Below are 26,415 nucleotides of genomic sequence, written 5' to 3' on the forward strand. Positions count from 1 at the left end.
ACAGAACCCACTGTAGATTGAGTTGGATATTAAACAGGATGTGTTATAGAACCCACTGTAGATTGAGTTGGATATTAAACAGGATGTGTTATAGAACCCACTGTAGATTGAGTTGGATATTAAACAGGATGTGTTATAGAACCCACTGTAGATTGAGTTGGATTAGTTGGATATTAAACAGGATGTGTTATAGAACCCACTGTAGATTGAGATGGATTAGTTGGATATTAAACAGGATGTGTTATAGAACCCACTGCAGATTGAGTTGGATTAGTTGGATATTAAACAGGATGTGTTATAGAACCCACTGTAGATTGAGTTTGATATTAAACAGGATGTGTTACAGAACCCACTGTAGATTGAGTTGGATTAGTTGGATATTAAACAGGATGTGTTATAGAACCCACTGTAGATTGAGTTGGATATTAAACAGGATGTGTTATAGAACCCCACTGTAGATTGAGTTGGATTAGTTGGATATTAAACAGGATGTGTTACAGAACCCACTGTAGATTGAGTTGGATTAGTTGGATATTAAACAGGATGTGTTATAGAACCCACTGTAGATTGAGTTGGATATTAAACAGGATGTGTTATAGAACCCCACTGTAGATTGAGTTGGATTAGTTGGATATTAAACAGGATGTGTTACAGAACCCACTGTAGATTGAGTTGGATATTAAACAGGATGTGTTATAGAACCCCACTGTAGATTGAGTTGGATATTAAACAGGATGTGTTATAGAACCCACTGTAGATTGAGTTGGATATTAAACAGGATGTGTTACAGAACCCACTGTAGATTGAGTTGGATATTAAACAGGATGTGTTTTAGAACCCCACTGTAGATTGAGTTGGATATTAAACAGGATGTGTTATAGAACCCACTGTAGATTGAGTTGGATTAGTTGGATATTAAACAGGATGTGTTTTAGAACCCCACTGTAGATTGAGTTGGATATTAAACAGGATGTGTTATAGAACCCACTGGAATACATAGTAAGGGAATTACAATACTTTTTTTCTCCAAATGCTTCTCTGTGGGTTTTGAAATGATTAATGTGTGTGTCACAGTTATACATCATAATTGCATTAATGTTACAACATTATAAGAGCATAACAATGAATAAACATGTGTATTCACATTAGTAACTGTGGATGTGTCTGAAATTACACCCTGTTCCAGGGTTCCCCAATCATTTCTGATCTAAAAAGAGAGAGAGCAAAACTGTCATCAAGGCAAAGGGTGGCAAAGGGTGAAGAATCTAATATATATTTTGATTTGTTTAGTACTTTTCTGGTTACTACATGATTCCATATGTGTTATTTCATAGTTTTGATGTCTTCACTATTATTCTACAATGTAGAACATAGTACAAAAAAAGAAAAAGCATTGAATGATAATTTTTGTCATTGGACACAAAAGCCTGTAAAATCACCAGGAAATCAACATGATTTTTAAGTCAGGAAATCTGTTCCCAAGTATCTCCACGTTTAAATAGAGAGGTATATGTGATCGTATCCCAATGTAATCAAGGTTTGAAATGATTCTGTTTTTGTTAAATTACTTCAGAAAGTATTCCATAACCTATTGCATATCTTGTTGTGTTACGAATTACTGAATTGGAAAATGGATTAAATCAACAACAAAAAATTCCTCACCCATCTACACACAATAACCCAAAATGACAAAGTGAAAACGTGTTTTTAGAAATGTTTTTCAAAAGTATTCAAAATTGAATATAAAAATATTTAATTTTGTATTTTTGGTATTTTTTTTTTAGGATCCCCATTGGCTGTTGCAAAAGCAGTAGCTACTCTTCCTGGTGTCCACACAGAACATGAAACATAATACAGAATGACATAATACAGAACATGAATAGACATGAACAGCTCAAGGACAGAACTACATATGAAAAAATGTAAAGGCACACATAGTCTACATATCAATAAATAGACACAAACTATCTAGGTCAGATTGGGGAGAGGCGATGTGCCGCGAGGCGTTGTGCCGCGAGGCGTTGTGCCGCGAGGTGTTGCTTTATCTGTTTTTTGAAATCAGGTTTGCTGTTTATTTGAACAATATGAGATGGAAGGAAGTTCCATGCAATTATAATACTGTACGCTTTCTTGAATTTGTTCTTGATTTGGGGACTATGAAAAGACCCCTGGTGGCACGTCTGGAGGGATAAGTGTGTGTGTCAGAGATATGTGTAAGTTGACTATGCAAACAATTTAGGATTTTCAACACATTGATGTTTCTTCTAAAATGTATAAATAATGCAGTCAGTCTCTACTCAACTCTTAGCCAAGAGAGAATGGCATGCATAGTATTTATATCGGCCCTCTGATTTTATTTTTTTCTTTATTTTACTAGGCAAGTCAGTTAAGAACAAATTCTTATTTTCAATGAGGGCCTAGGAACAGTGGGTTAACTGCCTGTTCAGGGGCAGAAAGACAGATTTTGTACTTTGTCAGCTCAGGGATTTGAACTTGCAACCTTTCGGTTACTAGTCCAATGCTCTAACCACTAGACTACCCTGCCGCCCCGATTACAATTAAGAGCAAAACGTGCCGCTCTGTTCTGGGCCAGCTGCAGCTTAACTAGGTCTTTCCTTGCAGCACTGGACCCCACGACTGGACAATAATCAAGATTAGATAAAACTACAGCCTGCAGGACTTGCTTTTTGGAGTGTGGTGTCAAAAAAGCAGAGCATCTCTTTATTACGGACGGACCTCTCCCCATCTTTACAACCATTGACCATGACAGTTTACAATCTAAGGTAACGCCAAGTCATTTAATCTCCTCAACTTGTTCAACAGCCACACCATTTGTTCCTTGATTCAGCTGAGGTCTAGAACTGAAGGAATGATTTGTACCAAATACAATGCTCTTAGTTTTAGAGATGTTCAGGACCAGTTTATTACTGGCCACCCATTCCAAAACAGACTGCAACTCTTTGTTAAGGGTTTCAGTGACTTCATTAGCTGTGGTTGCTGATACGTATATGGTTGAATCATCAGCATACATGGACACACATGCTTTGTTGAATGCCAGCGGCAAGTCATTGGTAAAAATAGAAAAGAGTAGAGGGTCTAGAGAGCTGCCCTGCGGTACACCACACTTTACAAGTTTGACATTAGAGAAGCTTCCATTAACGAAAACCCTTTGAGTTCTATTACATAGGTAGCGCTGAATCCACGATATGGCAGAGGGTGAATAGCCACAACACATACGTTTTTTTCAACAACAGGTTAGGGTCAATAATATTAAAGGCTGCACTGAAATCCTACAGTACAGCTCGCACAATCTTCTTATTATCGATTTCTTTCAACCAAACACCAGTCAGATGTGTCAGTGCAGTACATGTTGAGTGCCCTTCTCTATAAGCATGCTGAAAGTCTGTTGTTAATTTGTTTCCAGAGAAATAGCATTGTATTTGGTCAAACACAAACTTTTAGGTCTGCTGTTAGAACCAGTAAAGGCCGCTTTACCTCTCTTGGGTAGCGGAATTACTTTAGCTTCCCTCCAGGTCTGAGCACAAAGACTTTCCTCTAGGCTCAGATTAAAGATATGACAGATATGAGTGGCTATAGAGTCAGCTACCATCCTCAGAATACCTACATAAGTATTCACACCCCTGAGTCAACACACGTTAGAATCACCTTTGGCAGTGATTACAGCTGTGAGTCTTTCTGGGTAAGTCTAAGAGCTTTGTACACCTGGATTGTACAACATTTGCCCGTTATTCTTTCTTAAATTATTCAATCTCCGTCAAGTTGGTTGTTGATCATTGCTAGACAGCAATTTTCAAGTATTGCCATAGATTTTCAAGCTGATTTAAGTCAAAACTGTAACTAGGCCACTCAGGAACATTCAATGTCGTCTTGGTAAGCAACTCCACTGTATATTTGGGCTTGTGTTTGAGGTTATTGTCCTGCTGAAAGGTAAATTTGTCTCCCAGTGTCTGGTGGAAAGCCGACTGAATCAGGTTTTCCTCAAGGATGTTGCCTGTGCTTAACTCTATTACGTTTATTTTTTATCCTAAACAACTTCCTAGACCTTGCCAATGACAAGCATACACATAACATGATGCAACCACCACCATGCTTTAAAATATGAAGAGTGGTACTCAGTGATGTGTTGTGTTGGATTTGCCCCAAACATAACACTTTCTACTCAGGACTTATCGTTCATTTCTTTGACATATTCTTTGCAGTTTTACTTTAGTGTCTTACTGCAGAAATGCATGTTTTGGAATATTATTATTCTGTACAGGCTTCCTTTTCACTCTGCCATTTAGGTAAGTATTGTGCAGTAACTACAATGTTGTTGATCCATCCTCAGTTTTCTATCAAAGCTATTAAACTCTGTAACTGTTTTAAAGTCACCATTGGCCTCATGGTGAAATCCCTGAGTGGTTTCCTTCCTCTCCGGCAACTGAGTTAGGAAGGACGCTTGTGCCTTTGTAGTGACTGGGTGTGTTGATACACCATCCAACGTGTAATTAATAACTTCACCATGTTCAAAGTGATATTCAATGTCTGCTTTATTTTAGATTTTTACCCATCTATTAATAGGTGCCCTTCTTTGTAAGGCATTGAAACGTCCTTGGTCTTTGTGATTGAATCTGGGCTAGAAATTCAGATAATTGTATGTGTGGGTTACAGAGATGACGAAGTCATTCAAAAATCACGTTAGAACACTATTATTGCAGACAGAGTGAATCCATGCAACGTGCAGTATTATCTGACTTCATAAGCACATTGTTCCTGCTTGCCATAACAATGGGGTTAAATACATATTGACTCAAGACCTTTAAGCTTTTCATTTTTTTTTTTTTTGTTCTAAACATCTCTAAAAACATCATTCCACTTTGATATTTTGGGGTATTGTGTTTAGGCCAGTGACACAATTTAATCACAATTTAATAATTTAATGAAAAAATTCAGGGTGTAAAATGTGGAAAAAAAAGTAATGGTGTGTGAATACTTTCTGAAGGCACTGTATCTGTTTGGGGTTCCTGCATTGTTATTATTATTATTTTATAACTATTTTCCGACCCCCTGACCATTCGCTCAAGGAACAATCATCTCCCAGTTGTATGTAATTGGGAGCCCTGCCCTGTTCCCTATAGCTAGAGGCAGGTCAGTTGAATGTAATTGAGAGCCCTGTCCTGTTCCCTATAGCTAGAGGCAGGTCAGCTGAATGTAATTGAGAGCCCTGTCCTGTTCCCTATAGCTAGAGGCAGGTCAGCTGAATGTAATTGGGAGCCCTGTCCTGTTCCCTATAGCTAGAGGCAGGTCAGTTGAATGTAATTGAGAGCCCTGCCCTGTTCCCTATAGCTGGAGGCAGGTCAGTTGAATGTAATTGGGAGCCCTGTCCTGTTCCCTATAGCTAGAGGCAGGTCAGTTGAATGTAATTGAGAGCCCTGTCCTGTTCCCTATAGCTGGAGACAGGTCAGCTGAATGTAATTGGGAGCCCTGTCCTGTTCCCTATAGCTAGAGGCAGGTCAGTTGAATGTAATTGGGAGCCCTGTCCTGTTCCCTATAGCTGGAGACAGGTCAGTTGAATGTAATTGGGAGCCCTGTCCTGTTCCCTATAGCTGGAGACAGGTCAGCTGAATGTAATTGGGAGCCCTGCCCTGTTCCCTATAGCTGGAGACAGGTCAGTTGAATGTAATTGGGAGCCCTGCCCTGTTCCCTATAGCTGGAGACAGGTCAGTTGAATGTAATTGGGAGCCCTGTCCTGTTCCCTATAGCTAGAGGCAGGTCAGTTGAATGTAATTGGGAGCCCTGTCCTGTTCCCTATAGCTGGAGACAGGTCAGTTGAATGTAATTGGGAGCCCTGTCCTGTTCCCTATAGCTGGAGACAGGTCAGTTGAATGTAATTGGGAGCCCTGCCCTGTTCCCTATAGCTGGAGACAGGTCAGCTGAATGTAATTGAGAGCCCTGTCCTGTTCCCTATAGCTGGAGACAGGTCAGCTGAATGTAATTGAGAGCCCTGTCCTGTTCCCTATAGCTGGAGACAGGTCAGCTGAATGTAATTGAGAGCCCTGTCCTGTTCCCTATAGCTGGAGACAGGTCAGCTGAATGTAATTGAGAGCCCTGTCCTGTTCCCTATAGCTGGAGACAGGTCAGCTGAATGTAATGGGAGCCCTGTCCTGTTCCCTATAGCTGGAGACAGGTCAGTTGAATGTAATTGGGAGCCCTGTCCTGTTCCCTATAGCTGGAGACAGGTCAGCTGAATGTAATGGGAGCCCTGTCCTGTTCCCTATAGCTGGAGACAGGTCAGTTGAATGTAATTGGGAGCCCTGTCCTGTTCCCTATAGCTAGAGACAGGTCAGTTGAATGTAATTGAGAGCCCTGCCCTCAGGCTCTGGTCAAAAGTACCGCATTATATAGAGAAGTGGTTGCCATTTTAACCTGTTTTCACAATAACAGATACATATGTGTGTGTGTCATACTTATCGTGTTGATTTGTCAAAGAAGTGCACTATATAGGAAGTATGGTGCCATTTCTGACCAATGATGTATTTAAACTCTGATGCTATGATGTATCTAAACTCTGATGCTATGATGTATCTAAACTCTGATGCTATGATGTATTTAAACTCTGATGCTATGATGTATTTAAACTCTGATGCTATGATGTATCTAAACTCTGATGCTATGATGTATCTAAACTCTGATGCTATGATGTATTTAAACTCTGATGCTATGATGTATCTAAACTCTGATGCTATGATGTATCTAAACTCTGATGCTATGATGTATCTAAACTCTGATGCTATGATGTATCTAAACTCTGATGCTATGATGTATCTAAACTCTGATGCTATGATGTATCTAAACTCTGATGCTATGATGTATCTAAACTCTGATGCTATGATGTATTTAAACTCTGATGCTATGATGTATTTAAACTCTGATGCTATGATGTATTTAAACTCTGATGCTATGATGTATTTAAACTCTGATGCTATGATGTATCTAAACTCTGATGCTATGTATTGGCCATTGAGAGATTTAAAAGCCACCCGTCGGCCATATTGGCTCTCTCCAGTGGGAGCAGTCCTCCATAGGAATGAATTACATTTTACAGTATTTCAATTAAAATGTTTCCAGAAGAATTAAATTTTTGAACATTTAAATATCTTAAAAAATATATTTTATTTTTATGTTTAGCTGACATAATCTAGTTTAAAAGCATGCATCAAAGTGTCTGTAATATAATAAACGTGGCGAAAACGAAGGTAACATTTAATAAATACATTTCTATAACTTCCATAATATTTTTTACAACGGAGGAGGAGCACCCAGATGTTGGCTTCAACACAACACCCCGTCGGTCATCCCGGGTTTCATAGGGTTTCAGACACATCCTCTATTCATAATATCAGATACGCATAAATCCACATTAATAAGGTGTAACTGTGTTGATTTGTCTCACCTCAGGACATAATAACAGATAAACACATTTTAGTTTCTGTGTCCGAAATGGCACCCAAGTAGTGCACTGTATAGAGAATAGGGTATCATTCCAGACACCGCAGGTATTCAGAATAGCATCATTAGTAACTTTAGCGTTGGTTTATCTCACCTCTCATCCGCTCAGCTCGGTTGTTGATCTTGATGTTCATGGGAAGCTGTGTTGCCATGGCGAGGAGGTTCTGCTGCACCGCGTGCTGCATGAGTCTCTGTTGCTCCTCGGCCATCCCCATCTTCTCCGGCGGCTCCCCGCTCTCCAGCTTCTCCCTCAGCTGCTCCAACGCTGCAGCCTGTAGCCCTGCAGCCTCCTGAGCTGCCAAAGCTTGGGGGTGACCTCCCAGAGACATGGGTCCCCCCCCCACACGACCCGACAGACAGCCCGCCATCAGACCATCCTCTGGGATAAAACAGAGATTTTTTTTAAACCAGGTTAGTCTCATTGAGATTAAAAATCACTTTTTTCCAAGAGAGCGTTTTAAAGAAGAATACTTTATAGTTTATTGTCCATTTTCTATCTTTCAGATCTTGGGAAATACGTATTTTGCTTTGAACCAAATCCCTGAGAAAAAAAGTTGGGCATTCTGTAGGCTACTGTAGGCTCAGGAATTAGGCTCAGGAAGTTCCTGTGGTCGTCAGTACAAGTTGGGCATTCTGTAGACTACTGTAGGCTCAGGAATTAGGCTCAGGAAGTTCCTATGGTCGTCAGTACAAGTTGGGCATTCTGTAGGCTACTGTAGGCTCAGGAATTAGGCTCAGGAAGTTCCTGTGGTCGTCAGTACAAGTTGGGCATTCTGTAGGCTACTGTAGGCTCAGGAAGTTCCTGTGGTCGTCAGTACAAGTTGGGCATTCTGTCGGCTACTGTAGGCTCAGGAAGTAGGCTCAGGAAGTTCCTGAGGTCGTCAGTACAAGTTGGGCATTCTGTAGGCTACTGTAGGATTAGGAAGTAGGCTCAGGAAGTTCCTGTGGTCGTCAGTACAGGTGTTTTCTCATGCAGTGGTAATGTCCGCCTTGATATTCAAACTTTGTGGGAAATTACAGCATGACAGGTCAAATTATGAGAGGAGGTTATTCATTTTTTTTTTTTTTTTTACAAGGAAATCAAATTTCCTGAACATTGTGTCTTCACTCCATCCTGTGTCATTCATTTCAACAGTCAGCTCATGGACACACATGTCTTTCAAATCAGTGAGCAACAAACAACACCATCCCTATGGTAGTCTGGGTGCCAGTCTAATGCAGGAATGAATTATACACAACACCGTCCCTATGGTAGCCACAACTGCAGCACGGCATCTTCTTCCTGGTCACATGACATGAAACAGTGCTCTGTGTCTCACCTTTCTTGATGCTGTGTCCCTGGGTCACATGTGCTCCATTGAGGGTGGACATGGCCAAGTGAGGCATGTTCATCTTGGAGGAGGAGACGATGGAGGTTGTCCCCATTGGAGAGTAGTTAAAGATGGCCGACCCGTAGCTCTGACGACGTCCCTCACGGCGGTTACTGTCGATAGCTGCCTGGAGCTCTCCGGGGGAGCTCAGACCCCTCTTTTCACATTCGTAAGGGTAGAGGTACTTCATATACCTGTAGGAAGGGATCGGGAACAGGACATTTCACAATGTTTTATTGAAGGAGAAGTTTTACACCAAGAGGCTGCCATAATGCTTGTGTCATCATCTCAACAAGGGTATATTATGTAGTTTATTACCACAGCCAACCTATACAACATTCAGGGTTCAGGTATTTTTAGCTGGTGTTTAAGCCAGCTCAATTGTCAAATGCATTCCCGTTTACAATTTTGACTGGTTAAGGTCAGTGCTCTTCTATTTTCAAACCCTATCTTCAGGATTGGTAATTGACCTGTCTTGTCTTTGATTGCTTGCACTGAGATGGGAGAATTTGGAAATATCTGAAGTGTATCCTTAAAAAACGTGAGCCAAAGTGCCAGTTTCACTATGAATGCTGGGGATATTTTAGAGCAACTGAAAGCTGGTCCAGCAAAATTAAGACAGTTTATACCATTTAAAAAAAACATTACAATACATTCACAACAGATTTCACAACACATTAAGTGTGTGCCCAACACAAAATCAATGTGTACGTGTGTGTATAGTGTGTATGATATTGTGTGTCTCTTCACAGTCCCTGCTGTTCCATAAGGTGTATTTTTACCTGTTTTTAAATCTGATTCTACTGCTGCATCAGTTACCTGATCTGGAATAGAGTTTCATGTAGTCATGGCTCTATGTAGTACTGTGGAATAGAGTTCCATGTAGTCATGGCTCTATGTAGTACTGTGGAATAGAGTTCCATGTAGTCATGGCTCTATGTAGTACTGTGGAATAGAGTTCCATGTAGTCATGGCTCTATGTAGTACTGTGGAATAGAGTTCCATGTAGTCATGGCTCTATGTAGTACTGTGGAATAGAGTTCCGTGTAGTCATGGCTCTATGTAGTACTGTGGAATAGAGTTCCATGTAGTCATGGCTCTATGTAGTACTGTGGAATAGAGTTCCATGTAGTCATGGCTCTATGTAGTACTGTGGAATAGAGTTCCATGTAGTCATGTCTCTATGTAGTACTGTGGAATAGAGTTTCATGTAGTCATGGCTCTATGTAGTACTGTGGAATAGAGTTCCATGTAGTCATGGCTCTATGTAGTACTGTGGAATAGAGTTCCATGTAGTCATGGTTCTATGTAGTACTGTGGAATAGAGTTCCATGTAGTCATGGCTCTATGTAGTACTGTGGAATAGAGTTCCATGTAGTCATGGTTCTATGTAGTACTGTGGAATAGAGTTCCATGTAGTCATGGCTCTATGTAGTACTGTGGAATAGAGTTCCATGTAGTCATGGCTCTATGTAGTACTGTGGAATAGAGTTCCATGTAGACATGGCTATATATAGTATCTATATAGTAATATTAGCTATCTGTATACATCCAAGGGCCAGCCGTGCTGCCCTGTTCTGAGCCAATTGCAATTTTCTTAAGTCCCTCTTTGTGGCACCTGACCACATGACTGAACAGTAGTCCAGATGCGACAAAACTAGGAACCTGTAGGACCTGCCTTGTTGATAGTGTTGTTAAGAAGGTAGAAACTAGGGCCTGTAGGACCTGCCTTGTTGATAGTGTTGTTAAGAAGGTAGAAACTAGGGCCTGTAGGACCTGCCTTGTTGATAGTGTTGTTAAGAAGGTAGAAACTAGGGCCTGTAGGACCTGCCTTGTTGATAGTGCTGTTAAGAAGGTAGAAACTAGGACCTGTAGGACCTGCCTTGTTGATAGTGTTGTTAAGAAGGTAGAAACTAGGACCTGTAGGACCTGCCTTGTTGATAATGTTGTTAAGAAGGTAGAAACTAGAGCCTGTAGGACCTGCCTTGTTGATAGTGTTGTTAAGAAGGTAGAAACTAGGGCCTGTAGGACCTGCCTTGTTGATAGTGTTGTTAAGAAGGTAGAAACTAGGGCCTGTAGGACCTGCCTTGTTGATAGTGCTGTTAAGAAGGTAGAAACTAGGACCTGTAGGACCTGCCTTGTTGATAGTGTTGTTAAGAAGGTAGAAACTAGGACCTGTAGGACCTGCCTTGTTGATAATGTTGTTAAGAAGGTAGAAACTAGAGCCTGTAGGACCTGCCTTGTTGATAGTGCTGTTAAGAAGGTAGAGCAGCGCTTTATTACGGACAGATTTCACCCCATCTTAGCTAATTGTGTATCAATATGTTTTGACCATGACAGTTTACAATCCAGGGTTACTCCATGCAGTTTAGTCACGTCCACTTGCTCAATTTCCACGTTATTCATTACAAGACTTAGTTGAGGTTTAGGGTTTAGTGAATGATTTGTCCCAAATACAATGCTTTTATTTTTTAATTTTTAAAAAAATATTTAGCACTAACTTATTCCTTGCCACCCATTCTGAAACTAACTGCAGCTCTATGTTGAGTGTTGCAGTCATTTCAGTCGCTGTAGTAGCTGACGTGTATAGTGTTGAGTCATCCGCATCAACATAAGAATCACTATAAAACTTATTGTGACTTCTTATACACTATATTAGGCCAAGCTTTTGGAACTTTTGGTTTTCCTAGATATGGCTACTATAAGTTGATCTGATGGATTTGGATGCTGCTTTAAAGCACATTTCTGCAGCATTAGTAAAGATGTGATCAAAACATGTTGATGATTTTTATTCCTGTGCTGTTTGTAACTACCCTGGTAGGTTGACTGATAACATGAATCAGGTTGCAGGCTCTGGTTACAGTTTGAAGCTTTCTCTTGAGTTGGCAGCCTGATGAAAGCCAGTCAATATTTAGAAAATGTACCTCTGTTGATATCACATTCATTATCAAGCATTTCATCCGTTATCCAGATACTTTACAGTAATGTGGTTCTGAATATAAACAGCAACACCTCCACCTTTGGCATTTCTGTCTTTTCTGTAGATGTTATAACCTTGTATTTCTACCACTGTATCATCAAATGTATCTAAGTGAGGTTTAGAGAATATGAGTGTCATCTGTTACTAGCAAATGACTGAGTTCATGAACCTTGTTTCTTAAGCTACATATGTTAACGTGGGCTGTTTTTAGCACTTTTCTGGGATGCTTGATTATTTTAATTGCTTTACTGGGAATGATAGCAGAAGTAGACATGCTCATGTTATTTATGTTAGTGCAGGGTGAGCTGCACACAGTGGACTTCTTACTAGAGCACACCGCCCCTCAGTGCTAACAGTATAAATCTGGTTCGTAGGCACATGACAACTGCCAACAATAGCTGTAGGATCAGCAGAGGCATTCAGGGCATATATTCAGACTTTTTCCATATTTTGTTACATCACAGCCTCATTCTAAATTGATTAAGTTGTTTTTTCCCCCTCATCAATTTACACGCCATATCCCATAATAACAAAATATAAACACTGAAATATCACATTTACGTTCAGACCCTTTACTCAGTAGTTGTGATCTTCCTGTCTGGGTTGGCGCCGTCCCTTGGGTTGTGGCGTGGTGGAGATCTTTGTGGGCTATACTCGGCCTTGTCTCAGGATGGTAAGTTGGTGGTTGAAGATATCCCTCTAGTGGTGTGGAGGCTGTGCTTTGGCAAAGTGGGTGGGGTTATATCCTTCCTGTTTGGCCTTGTCCGGGGGTATCATCGGATGGGGCCACAGTGTCTCCTGACCCCTCCTGTTTCAGCCTCCAGTATTTATGCTGCAGTAATTTATGTGTCGGGGGGCTAGGGTCAGTTTGTTATAACTGGAGTACTTCTCCTGTCTTATCCGGTGTCCTGTGTGAATTTAAGTATGCTCTCTCTAAATATCTCTTTCTTTCTCTCTCTCGGAAGACCTGAGCCCTAGGACTATGCCTCAGGACTACCTGGCATGATGACTCCTTGCTGTCCCCAGTCCACCTGGCCATGCTGCTGCTCCAGTTTCAACTGTTCTGCCTGCGGCTATGGAATCCTGACCTGTTCACCGGACGTGCTACCTGTCCCAGACCTATTATTTGACCATGCTGGTCATTTATGAACATTTGAACATCTTGGCCATGTTCTGTTATAATCTCCACCTGGCACAGCCAGAAGAGGACTTGCCACCCCTCATAGCCTGGTTCCTCTCTAGGTTTCTTCCTAGGGTTTGGCCTTTCTAGGGAGTTTTTCCTAGCCAACGTGCTTCAACACCTGCATTGCTTGCTGTTTGGGGTTTTAGGCTGGGTTTCTGTACAGCACTTTGAGATATCAGCTGATATACGAAGGGCTATATAAATACATTTGATTTGGTTTGATTTAGTTTTGTTGAAGCACCTTTTGCAGCGATTATAGCCTTGGGTAGTCTTGGGTATGAAGCTACAAGCTTGGCAAACCTGTGGAGTTTTTCACATTCTTCTCTGCATATCCTCTTAAGCTCTGTCAGGTTGGATGGGGAGAATCGCTGCACAGCTATTTTAGGGTCTCTCCAGAGATGTTCGATTGGGTTCAAGTCCGGACTCTGGCTGGGCCACTCAAGTTCATTAAGAGACTTGTCCCGAAGCCACTCCTGCGTTGTGTTGGCTGTGTGCTCAGGGTCATTGTCCTGTTGGAAGGTGAACCTTCACCCTAGTCTGAGGTCCTGTGTGCTCTGGAGCAGGTTTTCATCAAGGATCTCTCTGTACTTTTCTCTGTTCATCTTTCCCTCAATCCTGACTCCCAGTCCCTGCTATCCACAGCACGATTCTGCCACGACCATGCTTCACCGCAAGGACAGTGCCAAGTTTCCTCCAGACTTGATGCTTGGCATTCAAGCTTGGTTCATTGACCAGATAATTGTTTCTCATGGTCTGAGAGTCCTTTAGGTGCAAACTCCAAGCGGGCTGTTCTGTACTTTTTGCTAAAGAGTAGCTTCCTTCTGGACACTCTACCATAAAGGCCTGATTGGTGGAGTGCTGCAGATGTGGTTGTCCTTCTGGAAGATTCTCCCATCTCCATAGAGGAACTCTGGAGCTCTGTCAGGGTAACCATCTGGTTCTTGGTCACCTCCCTGGCCAAGGCCCTTCTCCACCAATTGCTCAGTTTGGCCAAGTGGCCAGCACTAGGAAAAAGTATCTGTGGTTCCAAATGTCTTCCATTTAAAAGTAATGGAGACCACTGTGTTCTTGGAGACCTTTAACGATGCAGAAATTTTTTTGGTCTGTACCTGGATACAATCCTGTCTCGGAACTCTACGTGCAATTCCTTTGACCTCATGGCCTGCTTTTTGCTCTGACATGCACTGTCAACTGTGGAAGCCTGTAGACAGGTGTGTGCCTTTACAAATCATGTCCAGTCAATTAAATTGACCACGGGTAAAATAGGTAAATTGTAGAAACATCTCAAGGATCAATGGAAACAGGATGCACCTGAGCTCAATTTCGAGTCTCATATTAAAGGGTCTGAATAATTATGTAAATAAGGTATTTCTGTTTTTTATTTTTAATACATTTGCAAAAAAAATCTAAAAACCTGTTTTCACTTTGTCATTTTGGGGTATTGTGTGTAGATTGATGAGGGGGGGAAAATGTCTTGAATCAATTTTAGAATAAGGCTGTAACGTAATAAAATGTGGAAAAAGTCAAGGGGTCTGAGTACTTTCCGAATGCAGTGTATATCAACAGGCTTTCTTCTGTTCTGCACTTCATTGTAGTCAGGACTGTACAGTTAATTCCCCGTCTTCTCCAACTCTATCATTATCATGCATTATCCAGGCTAGGATTGCTGTAATGGTAGTAATGTAGTCAACATCGTAGCAGAATAATGAATGTTATTGTGCCTATCAAGTGTCTGCTAAAACATCATAACAGTACTGTACAGCAGTGGGGATTAGATATGCGTTTCTAAGAATAACAACAGGCTGGGTTTTAGATAGAATCTAAGTCCAAACCTTACATGACATTATGGTGTATTCTGAATCATCTGTAGTATTAATACAGACACATATCTAATCATATATCTAATCATATATCTAATCATATATAACATCATATATCTAATCATATATCTCATAAAACACTTGTGGTCCCTGTACCACTACTGGTGTAGAGACTCTTAGCTCTCCGAGACCCCCTTTACCACTACTGGTGTAGAGACTCTTAGCTCTCCGAGACTCCCTGTACCACTACTGGTGTAGAGACTCTTAGCTCTCCGAGACTCCCTGTACCACTACTGGTGTAGAGACTCTTAGCTCTCCGAGACTCCCTGTACCACTACTGGTGTAGAGACTCTTAGCTCTCCGAGACCCCCTGTACCACTACTGGTGTAGAGACTCTTAGCTCTCCGAGACTCCCTGTACCTCTACTGGTGTAGAGACTCTTAGCTCTCCGAGACTCCCTGTACCACTACTGGTGTAGAGACTCTTAGCTCTCCGAGACTCCCTGTACCACTACTGGTGTAGAGACTCTTAGCTCTCCGAGACTCCCTGTACCACTACTGGTGTAGAGACTCTTAGCTCTCTGAGACCCCCTGTACCACTACTGGTGTAGAGACTCTTAGCTCTCCGAGACTCCCTGTACCACTACTGGTGTAGAGACTCTTAGCTCTCCGAGACTCCCTGTACCTCTACTGGTGTAGAGACTCTTAGCTCTCCGAGACTCCCTGTACCACTACTGGTGTAGAGACTCTTAGCTCTCCGAGACCCCCTGTACCACTACTGGTGTAGAGACTCTTAGCTCTCCGAGACTGTACCACTACTGTACTACACTACACTACCACCACTCCTGTACCACTACTGTAGAGTCAAGTGATATGCGATGCAGGTTATCAGGTTATTTATCAGTGTCACTCACTGAGTACGCAGGGTGAACGCTGCGCTGGTGATGGAGGTAGGGAGGTTGAGGCCTTTGGTGATCTCACGCCATATTTTCTTATTGATGACCTCCACTAAGCCGCCTTTTTCTGTGACCAGCTTGTAGAGCGTGTACAGATCCAACACCTGCTTGGCCATGATAGGAATACGATTCACTGGAGTCCCTGTAGAGACAAAACACAATATCCACAATCAATGCTATTAACTTCAGTCCATCGATAGAGAGGGTTTCCTCGCTAGCTGTGGCTTATAAAGCCAATTTATCTGGAAGCGGTCCAATAGCTGACATCTTGGCTAACAAAACATATTACTTTTTGAAAAACTCCCCCTTGACTTTTTTATACAGCGTTTTATTAAAAGGGGCAATCTGTGTTTGCTAAATATATTTTTTGACATTTAAATTATCGATATAAACCCGCTGATTCTTGAAGAATATAACTTATAAATGCCTCGTGATCTTAGTTCAACTGTTGTACCTAGGGTTGCAAAGCTACCGGTAGTTTATCAAAGATACCGGAATCTTCAGTAATTTTGGTAATTAACAGAAAATCATTTGCAATCAAATAACTTTAAAACAAGTAATTAATATATAGTATTCATTTTTCATATCTGTGTCCATATTGTCCATGAGTTTCTAGTAGATAGACCATATGGTTCAAGAGAAAATAGTCTAATTAATGAATAAAATATCTAATCATTAACGGGATTATTTTAAATGAACTCTGCAACTATTCTAAATATTTACTTTTTTCACCACTACCACCGGTTTGACGGAAAAACATTGACAACAAATACATACTGACTTAAACTAGGTTTCCATCCAATTCGCGACAGATTTTCATGAGAATATTCATAAAAATACATATGCGCACCCCCCCCCCCCCCCCCCCCCCCGCCAGAAATGTTTCCATCAAATTGACTTGTTGCAGATAAACAACTGTGCGTGATGACGTAGTGCACATAAAACATACATTTTGCGGTTTAAAATACCATGTACTGGATAACATTTTTAAAAAAAAGTTAAATTGGGTTCCATCACATTTTCAACTATGCTGATGGTTATCTCACAAATATGTTTTGCGTTATACTGTACAACGAGTGTGCCGACACCGGTATGGGCACAGAGCGCGTTTAGCCTACATGATGACTATATGATGAACTAAAGAGCGACACTAATTGTATTTGTCAAACGCAAACAAGCGTCGATGATCATGTCACCCGGAATAAGACCCTGGATTTTTATTGGAAAGGACACATCAAGATTAACACTTTGCACATTCACATGTTAATAAGTTCATGATAATTTATTTAATCTGTTGCCTAATAAACTGCATGCTTTCCCGAGTCGTGACTACAAGTTTACTTTGATATGATGGTTATTATATCAATATTTGCACATAAAAGCGTTTCCACCGACATTTTTGGCATAATTAATTTTACTAACCAGGTTTCCATTCAAAGTCTATATGCCAGTAAAATACAAGTCGGATAAACAATTTACAGGCCTGATGGAAACAGAACATTTTTCTATAAACTTTCCCCTCAAAAAATACTGTAACGACCCATACGCTAGACAAGGTGGAATATTTTTGTGTTGGTAAAATCATTGCGGGAAATGTTGGTGGAAACACTTGTATGCGCAAAAATGTATATAATAACCAATATATCAAAGTTCATTTGGAGTCACACGATGACATGTTGTGGAGTCCTCCCACTACGACTCATCCGGAAAGCAAACAGTTTATTATGCATTTATTATATTTATATATTAACAACTGAGAACTCAGAACTACTGAGAACTCAGAACTACTGAGAACTCAGAACTACTGAGAACTCAGAACTACTGAGAACTCAGAACTACTGAGAACTCAGAACTTGGAAATCTCCGACTTCCATCTTCAATGCGTTCAAGACAACTGGGAATTCGAAAAGAACGAACTCCGACTGGCAAATCCAACTCAAAATTCCAAGTCGGGAACTCCGGCCTCTTTCGCGACCCCCGATTTTACCGACTTGAAGATCACAGACGTCATGATTAGACAGATGAAATAAATGATGATGAACTTCGACAGGGTGGTAAACGTGAAAAGTGATGAGCTTGATGCTCGTTTCCAAGTAAATATCGAGGGTCTTATTCTGGTAACATGATAATCGATGCTTGGCTGCGTTTGAAAAAATAAATAAAAATCTTGCCTTTTTGTCCATAATAGTCTCATCATGTACTGTGGGCTATACATGCGCTCCGGCCAACAGCGCGCAGTTACTGCTGTTGTCTAGAGTCAATACCAGAGTGGGAAGACACTATATGGTGCAAAACCATCAGTAGAGTTGAACATGCGATGGAACCCGTTTAACTTGTATTCTTTATTCGGTACATCTCAATTTAACTGCAAAACGTATGTTTATGTGCACTACATCATCACGCAACAAGCAACATTTTATATAACACATTTGATTGTAACACATCTCTTCGTGGAAAAATGCACATATTATTTTAATGCGGATTTTTGAATATGGACATGGAAATCTGTCCCCAAAAGATCCCACCTTGTCTCGCGTATTTTGTTTTGTCTACAATTGTAAAGTTTACCGGGAAAAAAATTATGTCATGACAATCTTTTTTCCTGGCATGTACTTTACTGGCATAAAAAGGTTGGATGGAAACCTGGTTATAGTAAAAAAAATTAAAATAATATCTGTTTAATACAATATATATCAAAATGATTTGTTATGTTGGAACCCTCATATTAAACACTAATGGTATTCTCTAAATTGAGTTTGTATTTGGGATTATGTTTTATAGGTGTGCCATTCAGTTTTATTAGAAAATCATCTCATTTGATGCTTTTTAATATTGTACATGTGATTAGGCCACACAGAGGGCCAGAGATTAATACAGAACCCTGTGATCATCTGAAGTAGAGACCAGAGATTATTACAGATACCTGTGATCATCTGAAGTAGAGACCAGAGATAAATACAGACACCTGTGATAATCTGAAGTAGAGACCAGAAATTATTACAGATACCTGTGATCATCTGAAGTAGAGACCAGAGATTATTACAGATACCTGTGATCATCTGAAGTAGAGACCAGAGATTAATACAGATACCTGTGATCATCTGAAGTAGAGACCAGAGATTATTACAGACACCTGTGATCATCTGAAGTAGAGACCAGAGATTATTACAGATACCTGTGATCATCTGAAGTAGAGACCAGAGATTAATACAGATACCTGTGATCATCTGAAGTAGAGACCAGAGATTATTACAGATACCTGTGATCATCTGAAGTACCCTAAAGGGCCACCAAATTAATTGTAATAGATTTCTTAAAATCTTAGAAAAATACCACAATTCTGGTATTTTACTGTTAAACTTTGAAAGTTTCCAGTAATATACCCTCTCTTTGCACCCCTTGACCCACCCCATCAGGACCCTATATGCTTGTTATAATGCAATGTAAGCCTTCAAAGCATGGTTTGCGGGGAGGCAGGTAGCCTAGCCAGGTGTCCTAGTGGTTAGAGCGTTGGACTTACAACCAAAAGGTTGCAAGATCGAATCCCTGAGCTGACAAGGTAAACATCTGTCATTCTGCCCCCTGAACAAGATAGTTAACTCACTGTTCCTAGGCCGTAATTGACAAAAAAAAATGTTCTTAATAGACTTGCCTAGTTAAAAAAAAAACTATAATGTTGACATCATGGATGGTCAGTCCTTGATTCCATATCTCTGTCTACTAATTAACGTGTGATATCATTTCTCCAGCCCCGTCCCTCAGCTGTTAACCAAAATAAAGGGGTGAGAACTTTACTGTTGTTTCAACTGCAATACTGCCCCTTTAATGCCTCCTCTACGTTATATAAATACTGCCCCTTTAATGCCTCCTCTACGTTATATAAAAACTGCCCCTTTAATGCCTCCTCTATGTTATATAAATACTGCCCCTTTAATGCCTCCTCTACGTTATATAAATACTGCCCCTTTAATGCCCCTCTATGTTATATAAATACTGCCCCTTTAATGCCTCCTCTATGTTATATAAATACTGCCCCTTTAATGCCCCCTCTACGTTATATAAATATTGCCCCTTTAATGCCTCCTCTATGTTATATAAATACTGCCCCTTTAATGCCCCCTCTACGTTATATAAATACTGCCCCTTTAATGCAACCTCTATGTTATATCAGTACTACACCTTTAATGCCTCCTCTACGTTATATAAATACTGCCCCTTTAATGCCTCCTCTATGTTACTACTGTACGTGTAGAATTTAAATACACCTTTAGCTATGAAATTAACATTACTTTAAACATTCAACTTCTTTTTAAAGAAGCAATCACTGTTCAACCCTAACCCCAACCCTAAACTTCATTCCACTCTGGCCTTAACCCTGCTAACCTAACCCTGACCCTAAGCTTTATTCCACTCAAGTCTTAATTAGTAGGGTATAAGGAGGCAGATAATAATTTGTACTATGCAGTTTAAAGGGTCGGCCGTAAAGAGGGAAGGGTCGGCCCTTTGTGAGCAGCCTGACCCTGAGATAATGAACCTGTATTTTGCTGATAGAGTTCCATTGTACCCATCGAGTTTACCATATAATGGCAATCAATACCTGCAGAAATATAGTGGAAACAGCAGCAAGCAGTGCAGGACCATACACCGGAGGAGAGGGGAGGGGGAGGAGAGGAGGAGGAGAGGAGGGGGAGGAGAGGAGGAGGAGAGGAGGAGGAGGAGAGGGGGAGGAGAGGAGAGGGAGAGGAGAGGAGGAGGAGAGGGGGAGGAGAGGAGGAGGAGAGGGGGAGGAGAGGGAGAGGAGAGGGGGAGGAGAGGAGAGGAGAAGGGGAGGAGAGGAGAGGGGGAGGAGAGGGGGTGAAGTATCGTCTGAGGCGGTAAAAACACATAAATTAAGGCTGGTAATTATGGGATGACTTGGCTGGCAGTAGAACCGACTGAGGAGAAAGACAACATTAAAACTAGAGATTTATCCTGTCTCTCCGACCAGGACAATACTGGCCATTATATCTAAAGTAGCACCACCCAAAGCCCATCTATCGCCGTTTCCAACTCCACACTAAACTGTCTATATATCACCACTGTATGGTGAAAGTGGCCTCAGGAGAAGTGAGGTGATTCTAAATCATTAAAGAGACTTCACAAAGGTTAACGGACGTACTTGGAGTTCTCTCATAATTAAGATTGAGATGCTTGATTGACTGTAGTGTAACATTCAGCTTGGTGTTACTACAGTTTAAGAGGTGTTTATTGGGGTGTTATTTTTAAAATGTTGTACAGTGTCACAATGCAGAACATACAGTACAGTAGGCTAATACTAGGACACACGACAGTAATGAGAAGAGAAACACAAAGAAACAACCTTTAGTAATACACCGTCACCGAGACATACATACATTCTCACCGGTGATAATGCACAGGCCGTTGCCTTGATCTATACAACTATTATTTATCCCGATCCACAATGGCCTACCCAAACGAGCACCGGGCAATAAATAAAAAAGACCTGGCCTCAGAAACGCTTTTGTCTGTTAGAATCTGACCCAACCAAGACAGGCCTCTTAAAACCAGATTTATGTGCTTTCAATACCTGGCGTGATGCATTCGTCTCGATTCCCTGAAAGGGATATGAAGAATAAAAGAGGAGAGGACAGTCTTTTGTCAGCAGAGACGATCCGATCAGCTCATGGATCACGTTGACAATGAGGAATGGCGGGCGGGAGGAAAAAAGCACCTCGTGTACGACTCCTCTAACGGACTAACGACGGCACAGGCAGTCCTCTAGTTAATCACTCACTTGCTAAAAGATTGCAGTGTGTAATTGGAGCTTGCAGAGGGAATCGGGACTTAGTAGAGCAGAGTAATCGTCATCTTTTCGCTCGGCTTCGTCGCTGATGCGTTCAGTTTCGCACCTTTGCAGCAAGCCGGTAATGGAACTGGCCAGAGGAGTTTCTCCTCTTCATTTACTTGGCTCTTTTAACCTGTGAAATGAAGGATTAATGTAATGCAGCTAGCAGGAAAACAACTGTTTATCTACATGTGGACAGCCCATCTAATTGGAATGGCGCTTCAGTAGTTTCCTTACATTTAGACTTTACTGTTGTTCATTTAGCAGACGCTCTTATCCAGAGTGATTTACAATCAGTGCAAACAGCTGACTGGGTTAGGGAGGGCCCATACAGCATGAACCTAGAATACAGTATGAACCTAGAATACAGTATGAACCTAGAATACAGAATGAACCTAGAATACAGTATGAACCTAGAATACAGTATGAACCTAGAATACAGCATGAACCTAGAATACAGCATGAACCTAGAATACAGTATGAACCTAGAATACAGCATGAATCTAAAATACAGCATGAACCTAGAATACAGCATGAACCTAGAATACAGCATGAACCTAGAATACAGTATGAACCTAGAATACAGCATGAACCTAGAATACAGTATGAACCTAGAATACAGCATGAACCTAGAATACAGCATGAACCTAGAATACAGCATAAACCTAGAATACAGCATGAACCTAGAATACAGTATGAACCTAGAATACAGTATGAACCTAGAATACAGCATGAACCTAGAATACAGTATGAACCTGGAATACAGCATGAACCTAGAATACAGCATGAACCTAGAATACAGTATGAACCTAGAATACAGCATGAACCTAGAATACAGTATGAACCTAGAATACAGTATGAACCTAGAATACAGCATGAACCTAGAATACAGCATGAACCTAGAATACAGCATGAACCTAGAATACAGTATGAACCTAGAATACAGTATGAACCTGGAATACAGCATGAACCTAGAATACAGCATGAACCTAGAATACAGTATGAACCTAGAATACAGCATGAACCTAGAATACAGTATGAACCTAGAATACAGCATGAACCTAGAATACAGCATGAACCTAGAATACAGCATGAACCTAGAATACAACATGAACCTAGAATACAACATGAACCTAGAATACAGCATGAACCTAGAATACAGCATGAACCTAGAATACAGCATGCACCTAGAATACAGCATGAACCTAGAATACAACATGAACCTAAAACAGTGGTCTAGGAACAGTGGGTTAACTGGTCTAGGAACAGTGGGTTAACTGGTCTAGGAACAGTGGGTTAACTGGTCTAGGAACAGTGGGTTAACTGGTCTAGGAACAGTGGGTTAACTGCCTTGTTCAGGGGCAGAACGACAGATTTGTAAATTGTCAGTTCAGGGATTTGAACTTGTAACCTTTTGGTTACAGCTCTAACTCTCTAACCACTACGCTACCCTGCTGCCCTAGAACATAGAATACAGCATGAACCTAGAATAGAACTCTATTGTCCAGCCAAACATGGAAACTGTAGGAATGTTTCCCTCTGTCTGTCTGTCTGTCTGTCTGTCTGTCTGTCTGTCTGTCCCTGTTTCTGTCTGTCCCTGTGTCTGTCTGTCTCTGAAGCACAGAAGTCGTACCACCTATAGTTTCCAGCAGGATATTTAGAGTTGTGGCAATAGAAGCCTGGAACCATTCTTTAAAGCTTAGCTGTCTTCTCTTCTGTCCCTTAGTATTCCAGATAATTACACTAGCTGGGACAAAAATTGACTGACTTATTCAACAGAAAGTGCTGATTGTGGTTTCTGGGGCGGTAATCAATTAATACCCACAACCCCCAACAGCCTGGAGGAGAAAGACAGTCCATCACACAGGATATTTATCAGTACACAAAGACAGTAACACCACCATTGTTTTGTCTGCTTTTGATGAGACCAGCTCAAAAGGCCATCACTTATTTAATCAGACACGAGGTACAGGAGACTGAGGTTCTGGAGGCTGAGGTACAGGAGACTGAGGTACAGGAGACTGAGGTTCAAGAAGCTGAGGTACAGGAGACTGAGGTTCAGGAGACTGAGGTTCAGGAGACTGAGGTACAGGAGACTGAGGTACAGGAGACTGAGGTTCAGGAGACTGGGGTTCAGGAGACTGAGGTACAGGAGACTGAGGTGCAGGAGGCTGAGGTACAGGAGACTGAGGTACAGGACACTGAGGTTCAAGAGACTGAGGTACAGGAGACTGAGGTTCAAGAGACTGAGGTTCAGGAGACTGAGGTACATGAGACTGAGGTTCAGGAGACTGAGGTACAGGAGACTGAGGTACAGGAGACTGAGGTTCAGGAGACTGAGGTACAGGAGACTGAGGTTCAGGAGACTGAGGTTCAGGAGACTGAGGTACATGAGACTGAGGTTCTGGAGACTGAGGTACAGGAGACTGAGGTACAGGAGGCTGAGGTACAGAATACTGAGGTTCAGGAGATTGAGATACAGGAGACTGAGGTTCAGGAGACTGAGGTTCAGGAGACTGAGGTTCTGGAGACTGAGGTACAGAATACTGAGGTTCAGGCGACTGAGGTTCAGGAGACTGAGGTTCAGGAGACTGAGATACAGGAGACTGAGGTTCAGGAGACAGAGGTACAGCCTGAGGTACAGCAGACTGAGGTCCATGGCCATGCACAAAGCTAAGGATCCTATAAAACCAATGGTGCTATTATTACGGCGTTATTTGTAACTGATTTTGTACATAATGTTTCTGCAACCGTATCTTACGGCAAAAAAAGAGCTTCTGGATATCAGGACAGTGATCACTCACCTCGGATTAGACAAAGAGCTTCTGGATATTAGGACTGCGATCACTCACCTCGGATTAGACAAAGAGCTTCTAGATATCAGGACAGTGATCACTCACCTCGGATTAGACAAAGAGCTTCTGGATATCAGGACAGGGATCACTCACCTCGGATTAGACGAAGAGCTTCTGGATATCAGGACTGCGATCACTCACCTCGGATTAGACAAAGAGCTTCTGGATATCAGGACAGTGATCACTCACCTCGGATTAGACAAAGAGCTTCTGGAAATCAGGACAGTGATCACTCACCTCGGATTAGACTAAGAGCTTCTGGATATCAGGACAGTGATCACTCACCTCGGATTAGACTAAGAGCTTCTGGATATCAGGACAGAGATCACTCACCTCGGATTAGACTAAGAGCTTCTGGATATCAGGACAGTGATCACTCACCTCGGATTAGACTAAGAGCTTCTGGATATCAGGACAGAGATCACTCACCTCAGATTAGACGAAGAGCTTCTGGATATTAGGACTGCGATCACTCACCTCGGATTAGACGAAGAGCTTCTGGATATCACGACAGCGATCACTCACCTCGGATTAGACAAAGAGCTTCTGGATATCAGGACAGCGATCACTCACCTCGGATTAGACAAAGAGCTTCTGGATATCAGGACAGCGATCACTCACCTCGGATTAGACAAAGAGCTTCTGGATATCAGGACAGCGATCACTCACCTCGGATTAGACAAAGATTTTTTCTTCAACAAGCAGGACGCACAGGACATACTCCTAACACCCGACAAGGCCAACAACCCAGTTATTTGCAAGAGGAAGAGACGCAGGTACAGAGGACTCGTAAGGATCCGCAGAAGGCGAGTGGGAAAGCTGTTGTTACCATCAATATTACTTGCCAACGTGTAATCATTGGACAATAAATTAGACGAGGTACGATCACGAATATCTTACCAGACAAGCTAAATCACTTCTATGCTCGCTTTGAGGCAAGCACACTGAGGCATGCATGAGAGGGAGGATGTCAGAGACCTGGCCGGGTGGTGTCAGAATAACAACCTATCCCTCAACGTAACCAAGACTAAGGAGATGAATGTGGACTACAGGAAAAGGAGGAACGAGCACGCCCCCATTCTCATCGACGGGGCTGCAGTGGAGAAGGTTGAGAGCTTCAAGTTCCTTGGTGTCCACATCACCAACAAACTAGAATGGTCCAAACACACCAAGACAGTCGTGAAGAGGGCACGGGCACGACAAAGCCTATTCCCCCTCAGGGAACTAAAAAGATTTGGCATGGGCCCTCAGATCTTCAAAAGGGTCTACAGCTGCACCATCGAGAGCATCACTGCCTGGTTGCATCGCTGCCTGGTATGGCAACTGCTCGGCCTCCGACCGCAAGACACTACAGAGGGTAGTACGTACGGCCCAGTACATCACTGGGGCTAAGCTGCCTGCCATAGAGGACCTCTACACCAGATGGTGTCAGAGGAAGGCCCTAAAAATTGTCAAAGACCCCAGCCACCCCAGTCATAGACTGTTCTCTCTACTACCGCATGGCAAGCGGTACCGGAGCGCCAAGTCTAGGTCCAAGAGGCTTCTAAACAGCTTCTACCCCCAAGCCATAAGACTCCTGAACAGCTAATCAAATGGCGACCTGGACTATTTGCATTGTGTGCCCCTCGCCCCCAGCCCCCAACCCCTCTTTTATGCTCCTGCTACTCTCTGTTTATCTTATATGCGTAGTCACTTTAACTATACATTCACGTACATACTACCTCAATTGCCCTGACAAACTGGTGACCCGGTTAGCACATTGGCTTCCCGGACTATTTGCATTGTGTCCCGCCACCCACCACCCGCCAACCCCCAACCCCTCTTTTACGCTACTGCTACTCTCTGTTATCACATATGCATACTCACTTTAACCATACCTACATGTACATACTACCTCA

At 41.9% G+C, this 26,415-nt stretch overlaps 1 protein-coding gene across 3 annotated transcripts in view; it reads right to left on the bottom strand.

Annotated features, from left to right (window-relative positions):
* The window catches only part of LOC110536507 (AT-rich interactive domain-containing protein 3A), a 224,887-nt gene that overhangs the window by 23,933 nt on the left and 174,539 nt on the right, over positions 1-26,415 (bottom strand). For all 3 annotated transcript variants that reach the window (XM_036936538.1, XM_036936536.1, XM_036936537.1), the window contains 3 exons: positions 15,776-15,959; positions 8,829-9,073; positions 7,604-7,888 (listed from right to left, as the gene is read on the bottom strand). In XM_036936538.1, the coding sequence (XP_036792433.1) occupies positions 7,604-7,888; positions 8,829-9,073; positions 15,776-15,959 (714 nt within the window). The remainder of the gene's footprint in view (positions 1-7,603; positions 7,889-8,828; positions 9,074-15,775; positions 15,960-26,415) is intronic.

Source organism: Oncorhynchus mykiss, chromosome 11 (genome assembly GCF_013265735.2).
Source record: "Oncorhynchus mykiss isolate Arlee chromosome 11, USDA_OmykA_1.1, whole genome shotgun sequence".
NCBI lineage: Eukaryota > Metazoa > Chordata > Actinopteri > Salmoniformes > Salmonidae > Oncorhynchus > Oncorhynchus mykiss.